General features: G+C 40.4%; 1 protein-coding gene across 1 annotated transcript; it reads right to left on the bottom strand.

Annotated features, from left to right (window-relative positions):
* On the bottom strand, positions 1-25,545 carry LOC139672765 (ovostatin-like). Its single transcript, XM_071557288.1, has 36 exons — positions 25,424-25,545; positions 24,725-24,908; positions 24,242-24,398; positions 22,670-22,722; positions 21,761-21,781; positions 20,686-20,854; positions 20,038-20,122; positions 19,140-19,251; positions 18,643-18,757; positions 18,320-18,429; positions 16,971-17,129; positions 16,500-16,727; positions 15,927-15,984; positions 15,310-15,455; positions 14,087-14,236; positions 13,368-13,538; positions 12,947-13,070; positions 12,245-12,341; positions 11,514-11,742; positions 10,845-10,968; positions 10,395-10,513; positions 9,913-9,964; positions 9,063-9,146; positions 8,053-8,229; positions 7,463-7,544; positions 6,829-6,985; positions 6,352-6,426; positions 5,134-5,299; positions 4,662-4,882; positions 3,846-4,061; positions 3,309-3,433; positions 2,877-2,967; positions 2,237-2,305; positions 1,201-1,306; positions 784-854; positions 1-68 (listed from the first exon to the last, which is right to left on the bottom strand). The coding sequence occupies exons 1-35, from the start codon at positions 25,543-25,545 to the stop codon at positions 796-798; spliced, it is 4,413 nt and encodes a 1,470-aa protein (XP_071413389.1). The 3' UTR covers positions 1-68; positions 784-795.
* Between the last annotated feature and the right edge of the window lie 344 nt (positions 25,546-25,889).

Raw genomic sequence — 25,889 nt, 5'->3', positions numbered from 1 at the left:
GTCCTTTTCAGGACTTCATGACAGAAGAAAATAGGGTGCTTGACCACTCATTCAACATTATGATGGTCCTGCAAGGGAAAATCCAAAAGAAAATAACCTCAATGAGAAGAAACCAACAGTTGCGGGATACAAAATACAAGAATTTTACTTCAATACACAGGGTAATCAGTTCTGCTGTTCAAAATAGATAAAAGCTGAGCCAAGGTCTGGCAGCAAGCTGTGCCTGTACCCCCCAGAAACTGCTCAGCTGATAACAATCAGCAAACTGCTATGCTGAGCAGAATGCAGACTGGACCTGCTCTACAGCAAGGCAGTATCCTACCTCTGACTATTTAACACTGCCTCCATGTGCCTCCTCAGGCTCTCCTCAGGTAATGTGTTAACTGTCCAAGAAAAGGTTTCTGTAAGTCCATGTGAAATACCTTGCCTGTGCCTGTGAAGCATAGGCTTCAGAGTGGAGACTTTCAAGGATGGCTACAGGTATATGGTTCCTTGCTAAGTGTCATGCTCTTGAGGAAGCTTTGAAGGTATTTCCCAGTCTCTCCATTATTCTACACTTTGGCTTTCATTCTAGGAGCTAAGCTTTTCTCATGAACAGCAACATGGCCTCAACTTGGAGTCCCACTGCCATGGTACAGGATCTGGTTACTGTCTCTGCCTGCTCCCTGAGAAGCCTTACTTCTTTAAGAACAGTTAATTTACTCACCCTGCCAGTTCCTCTGCTCTTTCTACTTTATACTTTACTTCCTTACCTACTTAGGTTTTATTCTGGTTTTCACTTACCTTTTCAAATCATTAGTCCGTTTCTACAATTTCTTTGCAAGGTGATGTATACTGAGAAACAGCATACTCTTCTAGAGAAGAAAGAAACAAATGTTCCTGTTAGCCTGTAGAGCACTTCCAGTGCCTTTCCGTGGAGGTGTATATACCTTATGCATGGTTAAGCTGGAGTTCCTTGAAATGCCCTTCATCGTGACACTTGCATTTTTGTAACTGTCTAGTCATGCCCACTTGTCACTTTGGGCATGAGACCAAACTCACTGAAGTGAAGTGAGTCTCTCCTCTGGCCCTAGATTCACATACTGATGTAGTTCAGAGGAGTGTTGGTTCCAGCAGGGCTGGTTCTGAGTCTCCCTTAATGTACACAGTGTTTCTGCTGCCCTACCCCAAACTTCACAGTGGTTAAAATCAAAGACCTACCTGTTTCATAGTAATCATATATCTGCACAGGAGCTGGCTTGGGGTTAGTCACTATAAAGTCTTGCTCAACTGAGAAAATGATTTCTTTCTTTTTCTTCTGTGAGATCTGGGAATGAAGAGACAGAGATCACATAAGTTTTTATTTGTACAACACCATCTGGAGCAGATGAAGGGAGTAACTGGTTGTGTATTCCATATCCCACTGATGCCCCACATAGAGTATGGGACAGACGTTACCTACAACATGTTTGGAGAGTCCAAAGTGAATCTGAACTGAAGAGTTACAGGTTTGTTATCTTGCTTGTATTACCTGATTCTGTAATTACTGCATATCCTATTACCAGAGAGGGAAAAATTGTCCAGAGTGATTGAAGTTAATTCTCCATGATTTCACAAGGGTCAGGATAACAAAGTCTGATATTCCAATCCCACCCATTTCAGATGTGAACATTATGTGTCATCAAGAAACTGGGAATCAATTTACAATGTACATCACTGAGATATTGGCTTCTGTTGTTAGTTCTAAGGAGCCGTAAGCAAATTTACTTTGATGGTAACCATGTAAATTCTGATTCAGGAATTAGACTACAGGTTAAATTTTGTAGTGAAGTAATGCAAGACAAATAATGGAAATCTTTCCAGAGGAGAATGAAAGCCATGTTTCATGTTCTGTTGGAAGGACTGAGGTTTATATGAGGACCCAACTGAGGAGAAATACACACAAGAGCATCTCTTTTCTTGTGTTTGTCTGCTTTTGTCTGAAAGGAGAAAGAATTTTGATTAATTTCTTTGTGGTTCTTTTGACTAACTTTGTTTTCTAGTTGCTAGTAGGGCAGGTGTCAGTTTGAAGCTGTTTGGAAGGCTGGAAAGTTACATGCAATTTGAGAAGTAATATGTTTAGTGATTCTGGGAGGAAACTGATGAGGAAGAGAACATGATAAATACACCTTATAGAGGTTATCCATACTGCAATTGTATCTGTTACCTGGTGTTTCCATCTTTTGTGGTAGTCAAAAAGATGGTTATCACAACTCACATTTTGCAGATAAAGAAGAACGTGGTTTTTCTTGTTTTCCACTTGCATCACTGTATTACTGTCAATGAGCTTTAAAACAAGAAAACAGAGCTAAATATATTTATAAAACATTAAAAAACAAGTGCTACCTCAGCCCTTATCACTGCCTGGCTGTGGGATTCATTCTTCTCCTAGCCAAGTATCAAGGGCTGGCAGCTGATTTTTAGAGTCCAAATATTGCTGAATAAATGGAAAGGATGGAGAAAAACCTACCACTTGACTTAATTGTGGGTATGAGCACTTCCCAAATGTGCAAGTCACTGCAATTCATTTGGGGAATACTGCCTGACTCTGGTGTGATATATTTCTAAGGGTCTGACAGGTTTCCCACCCTTTCCCTACCTGGGCAGTGCCAGCTTCCAGTTACAGCTGCCAGCTGATCAGTCTTGAGCTGAAACTCTTCCTAGTTCTTAATGTGGGGAGGTCTGTGTGTTTGAAGTTCCCTGTAGAGAATTCCCTGCGCCCAGTAATGAACAGTGCAGCCACGCGAACACCTAGCACATTTTCTGGCCTAATGATTCTTAACCATGCCTGTTTTTGTCATGGCCAGTCTTCTCCTCTGTCCCTGCAGGGAGTAATTTAATTTGTTCCTATAGTTTACCTTATCCAGGGAAGACTTAACAGGAACAAAGCCAGAGAGCATCTTCACATCAATAATGAGCATGTTGGAACTGCTGCGCTTCCCTGTGTAACTGAAACAACAGAGTCCCTGTCAGTGTAGATTGTACCTGGGGAAGCAAACCTCAGCTCCTGGCTTCATACAGCATGAAGATGCTGGCATGAATTCCATGCACTTGCTGACTGGATCAAGTGGGAGACACTGGTGAGATCCCCCGTGTGAACAGGCCAATTATGTGCTACCACCAGCAGTTACTGTCACAAGGTCTTTTGGGATAATGTGTCTCACAGGCTGGTATCATCAACATATTGATCAGCACAAGGTTCTTGACTTCATAAACAGAACTGAAAACACACAGCAATGTTTTCCACATGTCTTTTCATCTGTGCAGCTGGTTTGTTGATGGCACACTACCTGCTTCTGAGGAAAATATCAAATTTTGCTGGTCGACCCAGTGGGCAGGAAGCATTTGATGTCTGTACTGAAAGCAGAAATCCAAAGGCCCCATCTGGAAGGCGAATGTTGTATCTCAGTGTCGTCTGGAAGAGGAAAGACCCCTTTGTTAAAGCATGCCAAGGATTTGAATTTGTATTCCAATAAACAAGTGTCAGACTTAGAGAACGTTTCTGACAATGTTGCACTTGTTTTACATGGAAGATCCCTGCTCACATCCATAATGAACACAACAGATTTCTGCTCTTTAGCAATCAAGATGCTTGTACCCAAAGTCACCTCCCAGGAAGGAACCAGATGCTAATTAGAAAGGACTTCTTTTCCATGCCATAGGAGTCCATAGGAGTCAAAACATGGGATAGGGAAAAGAGTGTTTAAATGGTTTAGGAAAATCAAGTAATTAGTAGAAATAAAGAGAAGTCATTTATAAGTCATCCAAGCTGTGGTTATGTATCATACAGAAAGTGAGACACAATGAAGAGTAGAACAGACATTTACTTGCATAAATACGCATCCACTGCCATTCATTGTTAGGCTGTATTTCCCAGGAACCTCAGGAAGGGAAGTCTGTTGCAACAGGAGCCTGTTCTCATTGTTGACAATAAATACCTTCTCAAAAGACTCTTTGGAAGTGATCTTGACTCCATTTTGTGTAGCAGAGTTGTAGGTGGCCTTGCCATAAGTAGCAAGGGCTTGAAGGGCAATGACTGTGTCCTGAAGAAAAATAAAATAATGAAAGACAATTATATACACAGCATGACCAGTGCAGAGGAGACCAAAGTCATAATTCCAATATTAATCACACTCACTTCATCCCGGCTAAAGAAAACCTGATTTTGTGTAAAATTCCATGGTTCCCATACAAGAATATCCATTTCACTCTGTCATGCATGTTTTAGGGTGGAAGAAATCTCTCTCCTAATACAAAGGTCTCAGAACATAAAATTTGAGCACTAGAGCACACTTTCAGAGTTTTTCGTAGTTGTGAAATCTGTGTTTTCTGAGGAACTGCACAGAACTTCTTGGCCATGTAACAGTTGGCACTTGGTGTTTTCTAGGCCCATCCCTGATGCAAATATCTGTATTTGTTGCTAGTCAAATTACTCTTTCATGGCTTTAACTGTTCTGTAGTTAAGAGCGGGGGGGTGGGGGCAGTATTTTGGTCTCTCTAAGAAAAAGGTTTGGTTTCTGTGTGTTTTACATGGCAGGTGGAAAAGAGAAATAAGAGTAGGTAATCAAAGCCTCCCTGGAACCCTGAAACAGCCCCCAGTTCCTAGGACTGGCTGGAGAGAGCGTGGAAGGTAGTTTTGGCACCTGTGTAGAAGAGAAACCTCCATAGGGATTCTGCTGCCTGATGATCCACTGCACAATCCCTGAGGCCTTTGTGAGGTCCTCTTTATTCCGGTTGAGTTTGTACAGCAATGCCAACAACACGTAAGAGGTGATCTCAACTTCAGCTGATGGGGCGTGGTCAAGGAAGGAGGGAGATTCTTCTGATGGAGATCTTTCTTCCTGTTCCCAGTGCCATGAACCATCTGAATAAGCAAACAGAGGCCGAGAAGCAACTAAAATTGACTACAGGTCTCACTGCTCTATGCTTGCTGCTTCCGGGTCTCTTCCTCAAAGGTACTCTCTACAGACAAATGGATGTACTGTAGATTAACTCCATAGTTTATTGTGGAGTTTGGTTCATGTGCCCATATACTCAATATTGTCAAGGTTAGACCATCATTAAGATCTGTGCCATTCTTCCACTTCCCTAATTCCCAGAATGACTGAAACTCACCAACTTCTTTTGCAGATTTCTGTAACTCTTCAAGGAATGATTGACATTTTTCTGCCTTGCCAGCTAAGCAGAAAGCATAGGCCATGAGTGCCTGAGTGTAAACATCACTGATACCCTTTTCAGATGCAGTCTCCAGACAAAAAAGGGCATTTCGGATTACAGGATCCTTAAAAACAAAAAGCAGATGGGTCTAATTCAGGACAGTAGTTTTCACCTGGTCAAAATTTTTTTTCTTTATAACTGTTCTTTGTCCTGTCACTATCACAGCAATGAGAATGGGACTTCACTTTGTATAATTACTTCAGGAGAAAGAATACAGAAGTCTCTCAGAAGGGATTTAACAGGAAACATCAGAGAAATCAAGTAGCTTTCAATCATGTTCTTGAAGAGGTTGGTCTATAAAGAGAAGACTATTCTATTTCTTTCATGGTTAATTCCTTCTGCTTACCTCCATGATAATAATTCACTTTGCACTTCTGTACTCAAGAGTTTGGTTTTTTCGAACAAATCTAAGCTAGGAGTTTCTATCCTCAGTGACTCTGACGTAACTTTAAATTGGTTTCTGAGATTGTACTAGGTTTACACCCAGTAAAAAACACAGAGTTTGATCCTGTGTCCTCACTAATGCACCAATCAAGCAGGTCTTCAGAAAGGATATGACAAATTGGAGGCTAATTCATATACTGAAGTCTAACATCTGCTGCGTCATCTCATTTGTACTGGCAACATTTTGAAAAGGACAGATAAGCTTTTGCTAGATGGACCTTTGTTTTTCCAACACAGCTTATAGTTCCATTTTACAGATTTACCTGGAATAACTTACTTTCTTGACTGGCTCATGTTTGAGGCTAAACTATAGTGTGTGGATTGCTACCTGTTGTGTGGGTTGCTACCTGTCTTGTGGGTTACTACCTGTCACGATATTTTATTGGAAACTAAAAGATGTCATGGAAGCTTTTGGGGCTCTTAAATAAGAGATCTAAATACCACTGAGGTTTATATAATTTCTATTTGAACACTAGTGGTTCAAGAGGTGTAGAGTTTGGGCCCTTATCTATCACAATAACCAGTGCAGATACAGAGCACTGTTATGTACTCTTGGTGCTCTCTCCCTCTTTCTGCCTCTTTACTACCTAAACAATTGTAGCAGACACTGGAGCCAAGTCAGAAACTGCGGACCAAATCCAGCTGGATACCAGCAGCTGAAGGTCTTCTTACCAAGATGGAGTGCCCCCCTTCTAGCATGGCAATAGTGGTGTAGGCAGAAAGTGACAATTCATCATCTACTCCTCCCTGAAAAGGACATGGAGAAGGGAATAATCAGTGAGAAGTCTTTAACTGTGAATTGCCATATCCCAGCTGTGAGAGTGTGGCCAGTTCTGAAGACAATCCAAAAGAAAGGAGAGCATTTGTATAGCTCTTTAATGGCTCATGAATCAAGAGAAGTACATTGCTGTCAAATCAAAAACATCACTCCTTCAAGCTTACAGTCTTCCAACCTCTCTCTCAGGTGCTCATAAGATGTAAAATACAGTGTGTGAAAAGCTGACTGAGCTGAAAATAGTCATTTTAAGATGTGGAGCATTAGCCCTTAGAAGGGCGCAGGCATTAGGAATCAAATACAGTATTTGGTGGTAATAGGAGCGCATATTCTTAGTGAAAAAGTGTAAATTTGACAAAGTAATTCTTTGCTACCTTCAAGGCATTGTTGAAGAGTGTCCCAACACTTCGGAAGCAGCCATCTGGCTTCTGTTTGCTTGCCAGCCACATCAGGGTTTGAGACTGGACATTGTCATCAATATAAATGAAGTGACTTGCTTGTGCAAATGATCTGTACACGAAGGCAGTGAGCCTGCAAGGGAAAGGAAGCCAGGAGATGAGCACTGCAAGTAGAAACAGAAAATATCAGCCCTCTCATTCATGCAGTTCATAATCATGAAGAGTTACAGCCAGCATGTTGGGTGGCTTGCTTTGGCTTTTTTTACTCCTCCCTGAGAGAGCAGTTAAAGGAGTAGTAGCCAGATGGGACATGGGAAGGATGTCCAGCCCACTGTGAGGCTGAGCCTGTCTACAGAGCACTGCAGTGCAACGAGTTTCATGGGAGATGGCAGGACAGCAAATGAGAAAGTCAGCTGGTTGTTCAGGGGTCAACTTCTCTTTGTGAACCCTGCCTGGCAGGGGGTGGATAGACATTTTCCTTAGTCCTTACTGACTCCCAGTCCGAGACAGCTCTGTACATCTGATTTAGCTAGTGAGGCTGCCTCTTACCTGCACCATGTGAATTGAATGCAAATTCATCTCTGAGCCATTTTTGTTCCCAGTCACTCACCAAGTGTTCCCTTCTTTATCTCTGGTGCCAAAGATGCTGTAGGACCCATCAGGATGTTTGTATGACAGCTGCTTCTGGTAGCCTGTAAGAACATGGAAATGGAAGTGTACTCAGGTGTAAAAAACAAACCCTTTTTTTTTGCTAATATATTTATCTGAAACCACAGTGGGAAAGAGTGCAAAGACACTGTATATCTACCAAACAGAAGGGGAGCCTGATGGATCTTATAGATGGAAGTATGGAGCATTTTGTCCTGCAGAAACACTGAGTCACAGAATAAGCAGAACTCTATCAGGTCTGTGCTCCAATTAAATGAACAGTATTAGGATATATTCTGTGCCTGAGTGGAAAAGTAGAAGGGAACTGAAAGACAAAACTTAAAAGCAAACATGGCAGCTGCATGTCAGCAAAAAAGAATGATCAAAGAAGATAAGCCAAAAATTAAAAAGGTCTTGATCAGGGCAAACCCTTGTGTTGCTGAGATATGCTACAACAGTGGTGCCATCTGGGATAGCCCTGGTGCTGCTTCTGCTCACTGGGCCTCAATAGGAATTTCAGGATACACTGTAAGGGAACCACAAAGCTCTCACCGCTCACTAAGTATCCAATGGCCTTGGATCTGACCTTCTCACTCAGCTGCCCTGTCTTGTTCAGATAGTCCAGGATGTAGATGTTGGGTGCAAATAGGACCATGTTCTGCTCCCCACAGCCAAATGGCATCTGGAGGAGCTGGTGCAGGTTCTGCATGGCAGTGCCCATGATGTCACCTGGAGAAGAGGAGATGTGAGGGCAGGATTAGCACAACTCATGGCCACTGAAATAACAGTAATTTCCTTTCCACAGGCAGAGTCATAAAAACCTAGATGGGGTTGCAAGCCTTCCCAACAAGAATGAAGTTCTTAGTGTTGAGTGATTTGTTCAGTTCTGCTTTTCAGTCTAAAAAGAATCCCTTCTCTGCCTCTCCTTACCTAGTCTAAATTGCCCATACCAGGAACACTACTTATTTTAGTACCACTTCAAGCAGATACTTCTCATTGGAAATGAAAAGAGCTTTCAGGAAACTTCTGTTTCCAGAGAACAGAAGGGAGCAGCCATAGATGTTACACAGAATGAACAACTAATGCTGAAGAGAGTCTTTGGTTATGCAGATGTATCACAGACCACCTCTAAGCTGTTAGTTTTGGGAAAGGTAGCACAGACCCAGCAAGGGATTTCTGGAATAAGCTAAAATCACCAACATTACAAAGCAATGATTTTATGCCTGGTGAGTAATGTAACCAGGTCCAGGTCCTGAAAAGACTCTACTGGTATGTCTGATTTGCAGATGAGTATATGGAAAAAAAGTCATACTGGCATGAATCTGGCTAAGGTCATAACTCAGAACTGTGCTGCTACATTAAAATGCAGTAAATCTAAACAAAATAGTGAAGAGTGATGTAACTGATATTTAAACTTCATCTCACTGATGCAGAGCATTGCTGAACAAGATGAGACAGTCTCTTTTCTTAAAAGTTTCCCACACAAGGAATGGAAACTCAAATTTTGAATCCTGAAAGAGGTTTCATTTTATAATTTTTATATTTTATATTTATATATTTACCAGCAACAGAAAAGGATGCTCTGGCTGATCCTTCCAAAACATTTGTAGGTAGATCTAGAACTATATCTTGAATAACCACATCGTCTGTGGAGAAAAATATTGAGTGCATTGTGGTCATTTTAGAGGAACATTATAGCAGTGAAATGCCCCTGGTGCAAATTGCGCAGTACAAAACCCACAAGAGACAACAATAAACTCACATCTGTCACCAATAACATGAAGAGAAAAGGAGGGACAGAAAACTGAAATTGTGAAAAATAGATCAAATGGTACATTTGCTCAATAGAAACAGTAGAACAGGGTGAGGTTGGTGCTCACAGGTTGTAGTATCTGTGAACCCTGGGAGTTTCCTCAGACAGTGGAGGGAGCTGGTTGGTGAGGGTGAGAACTGTTTTTCTGCCTCTTTTAGGCCATCCAGGAAATTTTGGAAACTGCTGCCAACACTATGATAGTGTGAAAGGGAATATTACACTCACTCTCCCAGTCCCACTGGAGGTGGAAAGCTGTAAGCTTCAGGTATCCTCAGAATAGAGGACAGCTGTCAACACGAGTGATTGAAACACAGAACATATTTTGTATAGAAAGGTCATTTCCCTTTGGCAGCTTCATAGCAGCCTTCCTTCAGCATCTGAGCACATCTGAATGAGGCCCAGATGCTGCCTCAGTGATGCACACCAGATCACGCAGGAATTTTGTAGCAGGGAATTGAACTATAACACTCACACTAGCTGTCATTTGGACAACTCTGGCGAAGAAGAGAGGGACAACATCAACAAGCACTGCAGAAAGGAGTGCAAACTCCAACCTTTCTTTCTGTTCCTCTCAAAACAACCTTATCTAAGACTCTTACCTTCTGTACAGATTAGGGAGTTTTGAGTCTTTTCCCTTCTGATGCCTTCAGGCTGCATGGAGATGGAAAGAAGAGAAACATGCAGCAGATGAGAACAAAGCATGCAGAAGAAATGCAGTCACAGAAAAACCACCCTCTTTCCCATCATCCTACATCATAAGGCAGGTGAATTGAAGCAAGAGTTTACAAGTCCATATTTGATGTGGCTGCTACTAAAAGGGAGTTACCGTCAGAGGGAGTCACTCATTTCCAATTTCTCCTCTACATGGAGACATGCACTTGCAACCACCTCGTGGAAGAGGACAACAGATGGGAGGAGACTTGGTCTTAGATTGAACAGCCAGACCCTGTCCCAGCCAGATGAATGTGGAGCCATACCAGAAGTACTTTAGGGAGCCTGAAAAACTTTTGGTACTTCTGCTGCACTTTAGTTTCCTCATGAAAAGGAGTACAGGACAAACAGTAAGAGCTGTCAGCAGTACCTCAACCAACAGTGTTCTGATCTGGGTGTCCCTGTAGTCAATACTGATGTTTCTATGTGCTTTGTCTCCACAAGATTCATCATCCTTGGTTTCTGCAGTAATGCTGAATACTACATTACCTTAAATAGTAGCAGAAAAGGAAAAAAAGTAAACCTCTACATGCAGAATAATGACTAAAGCAAGAAATTTCATCTGATGAATAATATTAAGTAGTGCAACATAATGAATGGTCAGTCACTGTAGGTGAGACATATGGGAAGAGAACTGATCTTTAAAAATGGGAATGATAAACACTGCCATTGCAGAGAAGCTCTCTAGACCAGATAACTGGAAAGACCAGTGGTAGACCAAGTTCTCTGGGCTGGACAAGGATTAAGTTTATTCAAGGGAGATATAAATTGATTAGTAGCAACCTCAGAACAGAACGCCAAGTAGATTCAAAACACTTACCAATTTCTTTGGGAAAAATATTCCAGACATAGGTCTTCCTTTTTTTGGCACATAAACATCCCTCATCATCTGTGGAGAGGAGTTTGGCTCGAAAATCAGGGGAATCTGACAGTAAAACATTAATCTGAGAACAGAAAGAATAGTGTTATGGGATGAAGATTTTGTACCTTATGCATATGGTGCTTTATTGTTAGAGAGGGATGAGATACTATCTGTTTATGTACAGTCTTAACAGTGTAAAGCAGATTTAAGGCCTGGGCTGATGATGTTGGTTATCCATCACATGTAACCTGAATAGTTTTTCCTTTTGCTTCTTATTACATTCTCTATTGAGGTGTTAAATATTGTATGCACATCCGATTCCTTGGGAAAAGATCCCACTTAAACCACTTATGGCTTGCATGGCTGTGGACAGTGAATGATACTCAGCAGAGCACTTGCTTGCTTTCTCTGTAGATCTTGAGACCCATGCTTGTCACAGTTCACACAGGTCTTCCTCTGCTTTTTTGTAGTTTAGGAGGACAAATCCAGTCAGGATAATCTATCATCAGCTAGAATGAGCAGTACCTCAATCAAGAGCCGGGACAAATCCAACCATCTGCACCCATCATTTGCTGCAGCTTCTTTGGAGATGGGGTAAGGTGTAAGAGTGTGGGCAGAAGTACACACCTTAATGCACCGGTCAAGGTAGTTGAAGACATTGGCTCTGAGCAGGAAATCTTCTCCTCGGATGATAGAGTATGGCAAGGTCAAATCAACAAAGAAAGGCTGGAAGGCTGTCAGAGTGGCAGGCAGAGACATCCCAAATCCAATCAACTCTTCCACACAGAAAGCACTGGCCTTCCATTTGGTAATGGTGTCCGGTATGGTGTATGAGATGCTGGCTTTTCCAGTAGAGCTGATGGGAATGGATAAGGGATGGAAAGTTTAGAAAGGGTATGTTTCATATACCTTACTTCTCAGCAGAAGCAACAAGTTCTGAAAATCAAAATAACTCTTATTCTATTTCCAGAAATCTCAAATACAATGCCCAGAATTTATCACTCAACTCTTCTGAGAAAAGCCCTTTTGAAAATTGTTTTGTGCATCATTTCCCTGACTTTGGAAAGACAATTCAGGGTTCTTGTTCTGCAAACCCATATTTTAAATAGAACTGTCCTTCTTCTGAGGAAGGGAATATGACTCATGGTACATGCATTGTGGGAACAGATGTCTTTGGGAAAGTCTTTTTTTTACCATAAAAAAAGAGAAGGGCAGGTCGACAGGTGATGACTGCAAAAGCTGTGTCTTCCAAGCCAAAGTGAGAAGAAGAGGCAAAGAATTGCCACCTTGCAGGACATCAGGGAACACATTTAGTAACCCTTGAAGCAAGGCAAAGGGATGAAAGAAGCAGTACTCACTTAATTAGAACTATATCCCAAATCCAAGTTTCAGGGAAGAATTCCCGAATTGTCTCAAGGATGAGTTTCTTCTCATGTTCCTCCCTACTAGCTTCACCTGGTAAGAGACAATGAGAAGTTAGTAAATCCTGGTTCATATAAAGAAAACTCCCAGAAAGGACAGGTTTGAATACACATGGGCCAGTAGGAAGTATGGTAAGTGTTTTCCTCTTTTGTTCTATCTGAGACTGTAAGTAATGCCACACAAATACTATTTAATATCACTGATGTATCCCTGAGTTAGGTATAACCTTGTATCAAATGAAAAAGAAAACATTACTTGAAATATTTTGGTCTCCAAATATGAGCACAAGGCCTAGGACTAGGACTCAAGTCACTTGGCTCTTAGATCTGTTTACTGTCCACAGTTGCACAGTCTTTTCAAACTAGTTCTGGTCAGAAGGAAATCAGTGCCAACAGTGTTAATTTTGTGTGACACTCTGCTAATTGTCAACACTTCACATCATGAGACTGGACATGAATCAGAAGAGTAGATATGAAGGACTTTTTGGGCATTGGAACCATTATCCTAAGATATCTCATTCTGTGCCAGGCCAATATTCAATATCAATACCAATGTGATTAATGAGTAAGGTACATGTTCATGTCCCATGAATGCCACTTCTTTAAGGAGAAAGATAAAGTCTCTTTCCTTTGTATTACCTGATAATTTGACATGATGTGCATGAGCTGTGAATCCTGTATATGGTTGACGTCTTACAGTCTCACTAGTACATATAACTGGCTGTCGAACCTTTGAGTTGGTAAAAAGTTTCATGCCCATATCCTGTAAAAAATACATTTTGGTGTTGTCCATAACCGTATCATAGCTGAGGTTTGTCCCATTCTTCCTTCTTTCCCATTACTGTCTTTCTACCACAAAGGTGCTCAGAGCCGCCTATGCAGAGACTTGTTTTAGCTTTGTCCATGCGGGAAAGTCACAGTAAGCACCAAAGTCAATTGAGAATAGAGGTCCATGAGGATGGTTTGTCATGTATGACTTTTACTAACAGTGTAATTTGCAGAGCTATTTAATAATCAGAAACTCACTTCAACAGGTGTAAGTAATGTACAGGACATTTACCCTGAGAAACTCATACACATCTGGGCCTAATCCAGACATTACTGGTGTGTAATACAAGCCTTTGTGAAAGATGTGGTCAGATGAGACACAAGGGTCTTGGCGGTCTTCTTCTAGATTGAACCCATTGAAGACGTATCCTTGAAAGTCTTGCAGGGGATGCAGACTGTATATCTGTGAGGGATAAGGAAACACAAAACCTATTGTGTAAAGATTAATTCTAACTACACCATCATATGCTGCAAATTTCCAGAGTGGAGATGTCAGCCTATTTGAAACCATGTTGTTTCCTGGATTGAGAACTGGCTGAATGGCTGGATCTAGAGTGCAGTGATCAGTGGCATGAAGTCTAGTTGGAGGTCAGTAGTGATGCACCTCAGGGGTCCTTGCTGCACCTCAGGGGTCCTTGCTGCGTCCAATCTTGCTGCACATCTTCATTGATGTTCTGGATATTGGGGCAGAGTGTTCCCTCAGCAAGTGTGCTGATGACAGAAAACTGGGAGGAGTGGCAGATATGCCAGAAGGACATGCCACCAGAGACCAGTCACAGCTTTATATTCTACATGAAAGAGGACTTCCAACTTGCCTACTATAGATAGTTTATGACCAGCACATGCAAAAAGTAATAGAAGTCTAACATTTTCTAATGGTCTCAAGTGGAGAGACACTGTAATGAAAGGGGAAGAAACAGTGGAAGGAGACAATGCGTTTGGGCAGCTTACCATTTCCGCAGACAGCTCTGTCTCAGGTTTCAGAAGCAGCACACTCTGATCCACTGCCCTCACAGCACAGAAGGAGTTGGCAGCAGCTTCAATGACCAAACTGATATTAGAAGATGGGTGCATCTGCTTTTCAGAGAACTGCAAGTGGACCTGAAATTTATCAAACAGACGTTGGTATGGCTAATCCATGTTGCCTGGGGCTGCTGTGACTGTGCGTGTGAACGGAGGGCAAGGAGTGTAGAAGGCTTTTCTGTCAAAGCACAAAGATTTGCCTGGAGAAGGGTGTCTGGTTTCCACTGCAGCTGTTCACCAGGCCTCTGTTATAATGGGGACGAAGCACATAGACAGTAAGCGTACTTAATTTCCTGTGAGAGTTTAAATGAAGCCTACCACAAGTGATTAAAAATAAAGTGAGATTCTTTTGCTGTCATTATCAAATCAAATCTTATTATGACTTGACCACATGTAATAAGCACTACAGTGAGCACATAATATTTTTACTAGGTGCATGGCCCTCCTTAGCAGATATTTAAAACAGATCCTGTTTTGAATCTATTCAGAGCAAAATCTATTTCACATTTGTGTTAGATAAGAGGGAAAAAATAGGAGAGATAACTAGAAACAGATACCTAGAAACATATTCTTTAATCTCACTTGGTTTGTTTTCTCATAAAGTTTCATGCTTTTTAGCTTTTAGGAACTGAAGATTAGAAAAATCATAACAGTAAAATCTGTTTTCAAAGTGATAAATGAAAATGTACCAGTAAAAAAAAAAGTGGAAGAAAAACTGAACCCCCAGACTGCTATTCTTGGTTTCTTTTCTGTGTATGTTTAGTTCCGGTAAACTCAAATTGCATTTTTAACAAAAAGGTGTAAAAATATTAGATTGAATAGTGAAGTAGGATAAGGCTAAAATGTGTTCACTTTTCTGAAGATGAGACAATCTAAACTAAATGGAGCACTAGTAGAGTTTCAGAGAGGCAAGAAACATCTGGGATTCACGTGGGTTTTCTGAAAAGTTTTAATGTTTTGACAATAAGGCCAGAAATAGTGGTAGAGGGAAGATATAAGGCCAAAGAGAAAAAAGAATAATGAAAGGAGTAATATTGAGAGAAGTGGATTGAAACAAGACATAAAACTATAAATCTGTTGTGAATGTATATACAAAGAATTTGTATTTATCTGACAGCAGGTAAGACTTGCTATGTGTTAGTGCCTCTCACCTTGTTTTTGAAACACTTCTCTACTGGAAATCGAACACTGTCTGCCACCAGCTCCTTGGCAGGGTGTAAGGTATATACCAGCAACCGAAGGGTTGGAGCCATTTTCTCATTGACCACAAGTGGGATGGTGAAAGTGCCATTTTGGCCTGTTAGAAAAAAGAAAGGCACTGATAAGGAAGGAATATCAAAGATCTGCTGTAGTAGTAGCCATCCTCAACAGACGTGTAACTGTACCAGCCAGTGGAACAATCTGAATTTTAACGACAAACTTAAAATTTTGCCAGGAGGTGACATGCCAGGGTTTAGTTCCAGATGATCACATATTTATTGTAGATTTGAACATGTGGCCCTATGTCAGACACTCTGTATTCCCTGCATTGTCCTTTGAGATCTTTAGAGGACACTATTTGATTAATATCAAATTAAGTCATTGCTGGACTAAACCTGACTTTATAGAGATCTTAGTGCTAGTATCACGCACATAGGGATGGATGGAGGGAGTTGGCCTTCCCAATGGCTGCTGTATACAGCCAGAACATATTGCCTTGGTTCAACCAACTTTTGATTGTTTGGCTTTTTTTTTTAATGTAAAAATATGAATTGGCAACTTAACTTACCAACTTTGATATTAACTTTAATTTCCCCTGTAAGGACAATCTTGCCTTTTGCCATGCCCTGTGCAGAGAAGATCAAGACATTTATGGGTTCGTAGGAGTTGGAGGGAGAAAGAAGCAATCAAGTTCATTGTACAGGACAATCTACATTGAGAAGATCTCAAATGCTTAAACATAAACCTTAGGGCATGTTGAGTGCAGCCACTGCAGCTGTTATTGCTGAAACCCCTCTCCCTGCTTAGGAAGCAGAAGGAAAAGGAAGGGAAGAGGGAGGCAGAGAATACTATAAAGAGTTTCTAGGAGGAAAGGGACAAGAACCCTGGCCTGAGACGTTATGAAAGGGGTTCCTTACTATGAAATAGAGTAACATGGTCAGAAATGCAGATAATTTTTTCTGAGTGAGTAGATTTTCCAAACCACCTCAGTGCTGTTTCTGTCATTGGGATGTTGACCATTGTCCTGGATGATAATCCAAAAGCTGGAAGAGCACTTACTGCTATAAATCCTATGAATGAATTACCAGACAGCTGCATGGTCAAGCCTTTTCAGCAAACTATGCCACAACCCTATACTCACCACATAGTAAAAGTTCACAGTGTTGATGCTCTCATATACTTCTGTGTTTAAGATATAGTGCACAGTGATCATCCTCTTCTGCCCACAGCCAAGATCTTTCCATAAAGGTGCAATCCTCACAAAACTGTTAGTCCAAGAGTAGAAGCGCTGGATGGAAAGAGTCACTTCTGGGTAGTAAGGCTCTATCCAGCCTTCATAGTGGCAGTGGTCACTGGTTTTATAAATTGCCTGATCAGGAGAGGGAGTGGGGAAGAAAAGGAAAACAAACATATATCACTAGCCTTACAGCAAGGCCCTTGTGTGTTTTTCTCACTCTTTTTATGGTAATTTTTGAGAGCTCTCAAACATGAAATTAACTGGATAAAACCCACATTTTATTACCAGAATTCAGACCTCAACCATCTTTTTTGGGTTCAATTTGAGAGCAGTCATCTTTCTCAGTGTCTCTATTCAGCCTTATTTTGTACTCACTTTCAGACTGATCTCAGGATCAAACATTTCAGATGTGTCAATGCTAAACTCTGCAACACCATTATCATCAGTGGTGAAGTTGTCTGTGTTTTTGTTATTGACAAATAGCTGAATAACCTCATTGGAAATAGGAGAGTTGTCTTTGTCTACCAGCTTGATCTGTAGAAAAGAAAGTGAAACATGTTCAGTATATTATCTTTCTGTATGTAGATACTAATGTTTTATACTCCTTTGCTCTCTGAACAGCAGAATTGCTTTTTTGTCTTTCTTCAAAGCAATACCTGAAAACTGAAATGTCTTTCATCACTTTCTGCCAGCTATCTCAGCTATCTTATGAGGTTTGGAGCAGGAGCTTCCTCAGCATCTGCCACATCATTGATAATGTCCTTTTGCAGAGCAAGAACTTCTCATTTCTCGTCTCTTTCCTGGTTGGTACCTTCTGAGTACACACTTACAGTTAAAAATATACTTCCTTTCCTCTCGTCCATTTTTCTTTTTTTTAGTCATGAGAGTCTGCTGCTGATACTTTCAGTGCCTTGAGGCCTGTTTCCAGGTCTTTGTTTTGAACACTTTTCTGATTTTGTCTACACCGTGTCTGCTGTTTTTGTGCTAAACAAACAAATAGGAAACTAACAGGCACCATTAGGTAAATTCTATATTGCTGGAAATGAGTGTTCATTTTTATTTTTTTCTTTTTTTTTTAATTGGGGGAAAAAGAATAGAGTGGGAGTGGGGACCAAGTGAGAAAATTACATAGAGATCTTCCAGAGGGAGAAAACCCAACCCCCTAGAAAGACAATTTCTTCTCTCCCTTCAGTGCTACTGGTTAAGATGTGCCCATATCCTTTCCTCACTTTCAAAAGCTGAACCAAAGGAGAAAGATTTATCCCTACTCTTTAAACCACTGACAAGTTTATGTGGGATTTTTCAGAAAACATAAAATCATGAAAAAGATTTTTGAGACAGAAATTGCTGTTATTTTTGTGTCTGTATGTCTTAAATTCATTTCTCTCTTTCTTCCCTCATGTACTAGTGTTTTTATTCATCTTTGGCTGAAATGTGATGTTCAGTTCTGAAGGGGGAAGCAGTGATTTATAGCAAGTTTAAAATGTAAGTTAAGAAAACACTATTTAATGAATTGTTTTGATTAAAAGTATTTCTGGCAGAATCAAACTCAGAATCAATTAATAGTCTACAGTATTCAGAATTACCAATAGGGCACTGTATGCAATAAAAAAGCTTGGGCAGAACACCGCTACCCCAAACATTCCCCTAGATGTTCCTATCACTGCTGTTATGTGATTGACTGTCAATTATCTTCAGTACAAGCTTTCTGTGCTCTTGCTTGCCTGTCCAAAGTAAGGAATTCCTCTTCTGTAGTGCCGATCCATGTTCTCAAACTGTATGCTGCTCACCACCCGAGTTACAGAAATAAACTGAGTAGCTGTAAGTTGCAGGCCTGTAAGACACGTCCAGAGTCAAGAGAAGATATACTTTGCCTTGCACAGAGCTACATGAGGGTTAGTTACTGTTTGCCTGGAGATGGTCACTGTGCTTGTAAAAAGGGACCTTCCTCAGGAAGGCATTCCTGTACTCCGCAAGCAGAGGCTGAATATCTCCTACTCTCCTTGACCACACTCCTGTTGCTGTTTCTCTTTCTAGAAGGGTTTACCTGTTCCTTTCTCTATGACAATGGCTTTCACGTCAAGATTCCTCATGTAACCAGTGCGATTTAGCTCAAAGATGTTGGAGCTGAAAACATGGGAGAGGCAACCGTCTATCCCCAGCTGGAAAGGGAAGAAAACAAATCCTGTTATCAAGGATCATAGCTTTCAAAGGATGTTGGCAATACACAGGACCCTTCTTTAGTGAGTGAAATCTTTTCCTGCTACTTTTAACAAGATTTATAGAGGACTGATGGAGACATTACTGTCTACACTTTTCAGATGGGAAACTGAGTCATGAAGAGGGAATATGTCAGTGCTACTGCAGGAAACGAAGAAGAGAAATAAGTTGCCCCGAGCTCCTAGATAGTAATACAAGCAAATAGATGAGTAGAGTGAGGTGAAGCATCAAAAAGAGAAAGAAAGGTGTGATGAGCAAAGGAAAAGAAGTAAAACCACAGGAAATAGGACAAGGATGAAGAAAAAGAAGAATTAAGTATCATACATTTTTGGTAAATGATTGACAAACTGGGCTTTTCTTGCACCTCCCATATGAATCAAAATCCCTGCACACACTGAGCTGGACTTTCCCTTCAACAGGCTGGCCATAGGTGTACCTAGGGAAAAAGTAAATAGGTTCATGAACTGGTGCTTGAAAAACAGACTTTAATTTAATATGCAGGAATAGACAGGGACAAGCAGTGAGCTGAGAAGCCAGAGCATGGAATAGTTTCACAGGCATTTTCCTAGCTCTCCTGCTATTACAAAACAGCAAATACAACTCAGAAATAAAAATTAGTTCTTTTTCATGCCTAAACCCATGAACAAAAAAAACACACCTTAAGTGTAAAAGTAAATACCTCTATAAACAAGATGAACAGACATGGCTACTGACCAAATTATAACTATTGTCTCCACTTTTCAGCCTAGACTGGAGTTCTAGACTCACTGAAATAAAAACAAAGCTCCTCGCATCTGCAAGGGAATTAGGGTTTCAGCTCTGGATTCTAAATTGCAAGATCTTGTTGTTAGGGTAGCAAGGTCCTAAGGACCAAGCTTGAAGGGGGAGTTAGCAGCAACCTTAACATCCCTACTAGAATTTAATGGTGCTCTGCCTTATGAAGGTCTCCCTCTAAAGTGGGTTATGGGTAATGGACACATCCTACTTCACCAGGGAATTTCTCAAAAGATTTATCCAACCCACCAAACTCTGGAACAGAATACTCATACAATAAAACGAGATCAACAACGAAGTAAACAAAAGCTCCAATCACCAAGTCAGCTCTGATCAAACTCTTCTGAGGCTCTACATATTTTATTTCTCTAAGCCCCATAAGCCCTATCTCTTTTCCCAGTCCTTTCTCTTCAGCATATATCCTAACAACTCTGCATCTGGTACTCACAAACCACAGACTTTCACTGTGAACTCCAAATCCAGGACTGTAAGGCTTTCTGGTGCAGTGACTATGACATCAAATTTTGGCAACACTAGGACAAATAATGGAAAGAAAAAACATGAACGCTGGCACATGGTAAACTTGCAGACTCTCCTGAGATGAAGCAAAAATGAGGATGTATCATCAGTATGAAGTACAGAATAGACATGCCAAGATTAATAAAGAACTGGCCCAATCTGCAAAGGTTTACTAAAGTATTTCTACAAAACTTTGAAGAAAAGACAGGACTTAAGATGTGAATCCTGTGATTTCTAGATGCCTTGAAAAGCCAAGAAAGCTCATGGTCATGTCTGGCAAAAGTGTAGTTTGTCTCAATGAAATTCGCAATCCACTTGCTGATTTCTTGTGCAGATTATTTTGTTGCCTGAATATGTGCAAAATGAGTAATTTCTGTCTTTCTTTCTCTCTCTCTCCTTTTTTTTTCTTTTTACTGTTTTCTTTCTTTTTTTATCTCTACAGTTCTTAATGACAACTAATTGAAGCTGCATTTGCCAGGAAGCTCTTTGAAGTTTTACCAGTCAAAAAGCTTGATTGACATGGGCTCATCTTTAATAATATTTTCTACACTGAGTAAAAACAATGGGTGGCATTTACCATACTCCTCCACAAGGAATGAGTGGTTTGTTCTATCTCCTGACTTCTTTGTTACAATAATTTTGTAGTTCCCCAGGATAGGTTCTTCAGTTAGTGGGAATTCTTTCTGGATAATATTCATCTCTGATGTCACATTTTGCCACTGAAAGATCCTGTTACGCCTTGGATCCTGAATAAGAAAAGCATACAGACTCACAGCTTGTTTGTCTTGAAAGTCTTTTGCTACCAGCACACAAAACCAGAAACACAGAAGAGAACAGGACAAGTTACTTTAACTCATGGGAGAAGCTCTTAATGCATGTGCATTTAGATAAATTATGCCTTCATACTCTGATTATTTATGTTACTATTAATGTAGGAAGGTTGTCATCTATTGCTCCCAGATTTAGGCATCCTCTGCCAGTTTACTTATTAGTCTCAATTATCAGGGAAAGTTGTACAATACTACTCTTTCCTGCACTTTAATAAATGTTGCACTAGATTTGTGTCAAGAGGGAAGAGAAAGAAAATCTCTTTTGTTCTTCTCCTTCAGCTAAGTTTATCCCACACAAATCTTGACCTTTAGCTACCCCAACATCTTTTTGCAGCTGCCAGGAGAAGGAAGAAAGCATTTCTTCTGCATTCACTAGGGTAGCATTTGCCTCTCAATGTATGTTATGGCTAGTTACACTAAAGAAAATGCATTCACACTATTTTCTCAACTCTCTAAAGCACAAACTTGAAGAAAAACACATGGAAGACCCCAAAATATATATGTTTCACTGCAAAGAAAATAAAGTCACCTGAGTTCATGGTATAACATGAAAATTTGTAAGAATGGCATCTAGACATGGACTGCAATTGCTGTTGTAAAAATCACTGGGAAATGTCACGGAAGTACTAACATAGCTTTCTGTGTCAGTCTGGCTCTAACAGCATCCTTAGATTTTGTGGAGTTTCTCTTAATTTTTTGGCGGTGAACTCAGGACCAAGATTTGTCTGTTTGTAGACACATACAAACTGATGTAAGCACATGTGCCTTAGATTTTATTATTAGTTATATTTGTAATGTAGTACAAAGACAGAAAATTCTTACCTCAATTGCTATCAAAAGATACTGAAAGAGGAAACAACAAAGTGGAAGAAGAGATTAGGTGGTTGATCAAGTACAAATTATTTTTTTCTCAGGATTATAGGTTATATAGGATTATATAACCTATAATCTGTATAACACCATTAATCAGAGATCTCAATCTCTTATTTTAACAATTTTAATAGCAGATTTATTTCATTTGGAAGCTTACATAAAGGGGAAAGATGAAATGAGAATGTTGAAACTGTTTCTAAACGTACTAGTTTTAGTGCAAGTCCAGGACATCTGAGTGAGTGGAGAGTTACAGAGGTGCATGTAAAACATGACTTGGACTTCTTATTAGCACCAACTCTTTTGTAAAAAAGTGTTGTCTCTTCTGCATTACAACCACATGAGAGGAGGCCAGTAAAGACCCTTCCATCTCTTGGCTTGTGTGTTGTGAGCATGAAGACAGATTGCTAGCAATGAAAACATTGTCTCTGAGGAGATAAACAATTCTTTTTTTTTTTTTTTCATTTCCCCCATTTCTAAAATGGGCAAAGTGCCAGGTGGATGACTTACTGATTCTTTCAGAGAACAATTGCTGAACAGTAAAAGCAGGAGACTGAACCGTGGGCTTTCTGGTCAGAGCTAAAATAATGTCTGCATCAACAGAGCAGAGGGGCTTTTTGAGCCCTTTCTCAGTGAGCAGAGGGTAATTTGTCAGGACTTCAAACTGCTACACACTTGTCCTCTTCCCTGTGACTCTAATGTGAGGGTGGATTATAGCATATGCTTAGAAAATCACATTAATTCTTTGGCATTTAGTGTCTGCAATATCTCATTTTATCCACATCAATCCTTTATTGAAAATTTGAGAAGAAACTGTCTCCTAGCAATTTTAAATACAGAGGAATATTACTGGTTACTCACCGTCTCCTGAACAGGTTTAAAATTGAAATCCAGGGCAACAACACGAAACCTCACTGGAAAGGCAAGGAACAGGGTGTTAGCAGCAACCACAGTTTTTTTTGGCTGAGCATGATGTTTTGCATTCTTTAATACTCCCAGTTTCACAGGATCTTTTAACAGTCCCACTTGCACAGGATGCACATAATAAAATGCATCTGAAGGCAGAAGAAACCTCCACAGACTCTGAGGAAGGGACTCTTCTTCAGCATTGAGTTCTTGCACTCTTTCATGAAAGTTTACTTAAACTCAGAGAAAGGGGATGACTGAACAAGTAAGAACTGCTGTGCAGGTCAGGCAATCTCAAGTGACAGACATAACCCTTTCAGTGGCTGTAACTCCTTCAGTAGTCATCTGCATGATGTAGGCAGATCTGCTCCTCTTCATTTCCCCATCTCTAAAGTAGGATTTATTGCCTCAAACACATGAAAATTCCAGATATTACTGGAACTAGGTGAACTGTCAGTTTTATCTAATGCAGTGTCATTCCTTGTAGTTCAGTTTGTTATCGTCTTGTACAGACTTTTGCCAAACTGCCTTTATTTTGTGTGTGTGGTTGTTGTTTTACAAAAGAACACTTGAAAGAAGAACAATGAATTAATGCAGAAGGAAAAACATAAAAATATGTTTTGAAAATGTCTGTGTGAATCATTACTTTTTCATAAGTTAATTTAGACTACTGCTTCCTCCATCCCAACACCAAGCCATTTGATCAATAAGAAGACCACGCTGGACACCTTGGTGACACCAAATTCCAACTGCTAAGCTTTCCTTCTAACTATGTATCTATGTAGATAGAACTCATCCTTAATTAAAATACAGCTAATCTCATCTAATGGCTGTAATATTTGACAAGTCTCTGGAAAGAAGTTTTCTTGTAGTGTTTCCTACAGTGTTCTCACTGTGTACTAGAAGCCTTGGAGCCTGGAAATAAATTCAGGAACAGATGGAGATAAATGGTTCGTTGCCAACATAGAGTTCTACTAAGTGGCCAGGTGAGAAGTTTGGATAACCAAGTAGTATAAGAGCAGCAATACAACAAGATGAATATCTAAAGTCCAAACCCATCAGAATCCAGAAAATAAATAGCTTGATTTTGTCTTTAACAACTTATAATTAATTTCAAAATAACGAATTTCAATTTTGGTCTTTAGACTATGTTTGATGCTGACCACCAGCAAATGGAAGCATTGTTTTATGCCAGGTAGTAATCTATTCACTTCTTCCTGCTATTCTGACCTGCCAGCAGTTATGAAACAGCACCAGTGAAAGTTTCTTCCAGGCGGGAGGAAGGGACAAAAAACCCCAGTAGAGACCATAGGATGACAGTCTCCTGATATTTTGAAGATCTCCACACTAAATAGTTGTAATGTAAACTCTGAAGAAACTGCCTAGACTGTAGCTCAGCCTGAAAAACACAAGGCAGAGAAATTATATCTGAAGAAACTACTTCCTAAGGCCTAACACAAGGCAGAGAAATTATATCTGAAGAAACTACTTCCTAAGGCCTATGTTACAGACAAAGTGGATATGAACCTCTCTGTCCTGGTTTGTAGATGGGTTTGTCTGTCTGCACGAAGACAATGCTGTCTGTGTTCCAGATCATCACTGACCGCTGCTCTTCTAGACTGACCGTGGTGCCCTTAGCAGAGAAGAAAATGAAAGCCAGTGGTGAAGAATGGACAGGAGGAATCTGAGGAAAAATTAAAACAAAGGGAGGTCGTTAGTCTTGGAGTAATTTGCTCCAGAACCTGTTGCACATCAATAACTGTGAACTGGGCTCCTACAAAGAAACACCATCTCACTTCTACCAACTTCATTACCTTTTCTAGACCTTTTCTTATTTCTTATGTCAATTAAAAAGGCCTCCTTGTCTGTTACTATGTTACTTTCCTACACTTCCTTTTTCCTTCAACTAGTCTTACTTTCTTCCCTGCTTGTTCCTGTCCTGTGCTCTCTGTTCTAATCTTCTTTTCCATCTTTATATTTCTTTTCTATTGGGACATAAAATTAATTTACCTTGAAATTGAAGCATTGTAGACCACTGCTTGCTGTCATGGTTTTCTCAAAAATAGTGCTATTAACAGCTCTGTATTCTAGGATTGCTCTGACGGATATTGTCTCGTTGAGGTTAAGGAACTGAAGGCAAACCTGACCTGGAGAGTCATTTTGGAGGACAGCAGGCACCATCAGGACATACTGCCTATGAGATCCAAACATCCAAGTGACCACATTCATAGAGAAAGAAAAAACAGCCTCAACAGGATAAAACAAAGCATTGTTTTTATTCAGTACCCACCAATTAGTTAAGATTAAATATAGGACACACTACCAGTGCCCCTCACTCCCACCCTGCAGCTCCCAACAAGCCCAGTTCTGGATTCCTCCCACAGCTCTGCTAGTGCCCCCAGCTCTTGCCCTTTTCTCCTTTGTCTGAGTCCTGGACCCACCTACTTTTAGCAAAGCACACTGCTGTTATTACTGCTATTGCCTTTTCCGAACACACATCAACTACTATGGCAATTCTGCAGTTGGCAGAATGTCTGATCTTATCAAATGAGAATTATTCACTTGCCATCCACATTCCACTTTACTCTCCAGATATAAAAGATGAGCCCTGGCAGTATTTACTACTTACAGCAAAATTAATAACACTCATTAACACTGTCTTTAAAACCATTTCACAAATATTAATAGCAACAACATGATAGTTCTTACGGCTCAGGTTCCTTTGCAGCTGTTACATGCTGGAGAAGAATAGCCAAAAGAAACTTCAGCCACATTTTTCTCACTGTGAAGCAGAAGAAACAGGTAAGTTCTCTTTCCAAGAAACAATTCATTGCCTGTTAGTTTAACAGCTCTGCACCATTCCTCACCCAGTGCTCCAGAGGAAAGGAGCTGGGCTTTCAACTCCTCCCTATCTCCTTCCTTTGATGTTAATGCCTTTATAACTGCAGCAAGGGGTGGAGATCCCAGTCTATCCTAGTACTTGGAAGAACCTCCCCTAACCCTCTTGCAACATAAGCCAACCCACTGTCTTCAGACTGTAACACTTCACTGCAATTCTCTGAATGTCTGCACAAAATGTCTTTAGTGGTCTTATTTCAAGGGGAGGGGCTTTGGTTTTCACACTGAGACTTGTCACAGTACAGAAAAGCACAAAGTGACGCAAACCAGAGTAAAT

The sequence above is a fragment of the Pithys albifrons genome, chromosome 1 (genome assembly GCF_047495875.1).
Source record: "Pithys albifrons albifrons isolate INPA30051 chromosome 1, PitAlb_v1, whole genome shotgun sequence".
In the NCBI taxonomy this organism is placed as follows: domain Eukaryota; kingdom Metazoa; phylum Chordata; class Aves; order Passeriformes; family Thamnophilidae; genus Pithys; species Pithys albifrons.
Note: the sequence above shows the minus strand (reverse complement) of the source record. Positions and strands in the feature narration are given on the sequence as shown.

What these genes read in the sequence shown, in the direction of transcription:
- LOC139672765 (XM_071557288.1), bottom strand. Translation starts at nt 25,545, where the DNA reads ATGAATTGTTTCTTGGAAAGAGAACTTACCTGTTTCTTCTGCTTCACA. An exon ending in TGTCATAGAGAAAGGAACAG is followed by an intron (nt 18,430 to 18,642) that starts GTAAACCCTTCT and finishes CGTGTCTTACAG; the next exon opens with GCCTGCAACTTACAGCTACT. An exon ending in GAATTCCTTACTTTGGACAG is followed by an intron (nt 17,130 to 18,319) that starts GCAAGCAAGAGC and finishes TCTTTTCTACAG; the next exon opens with ATCAAGCTGGTAGACAAAGA.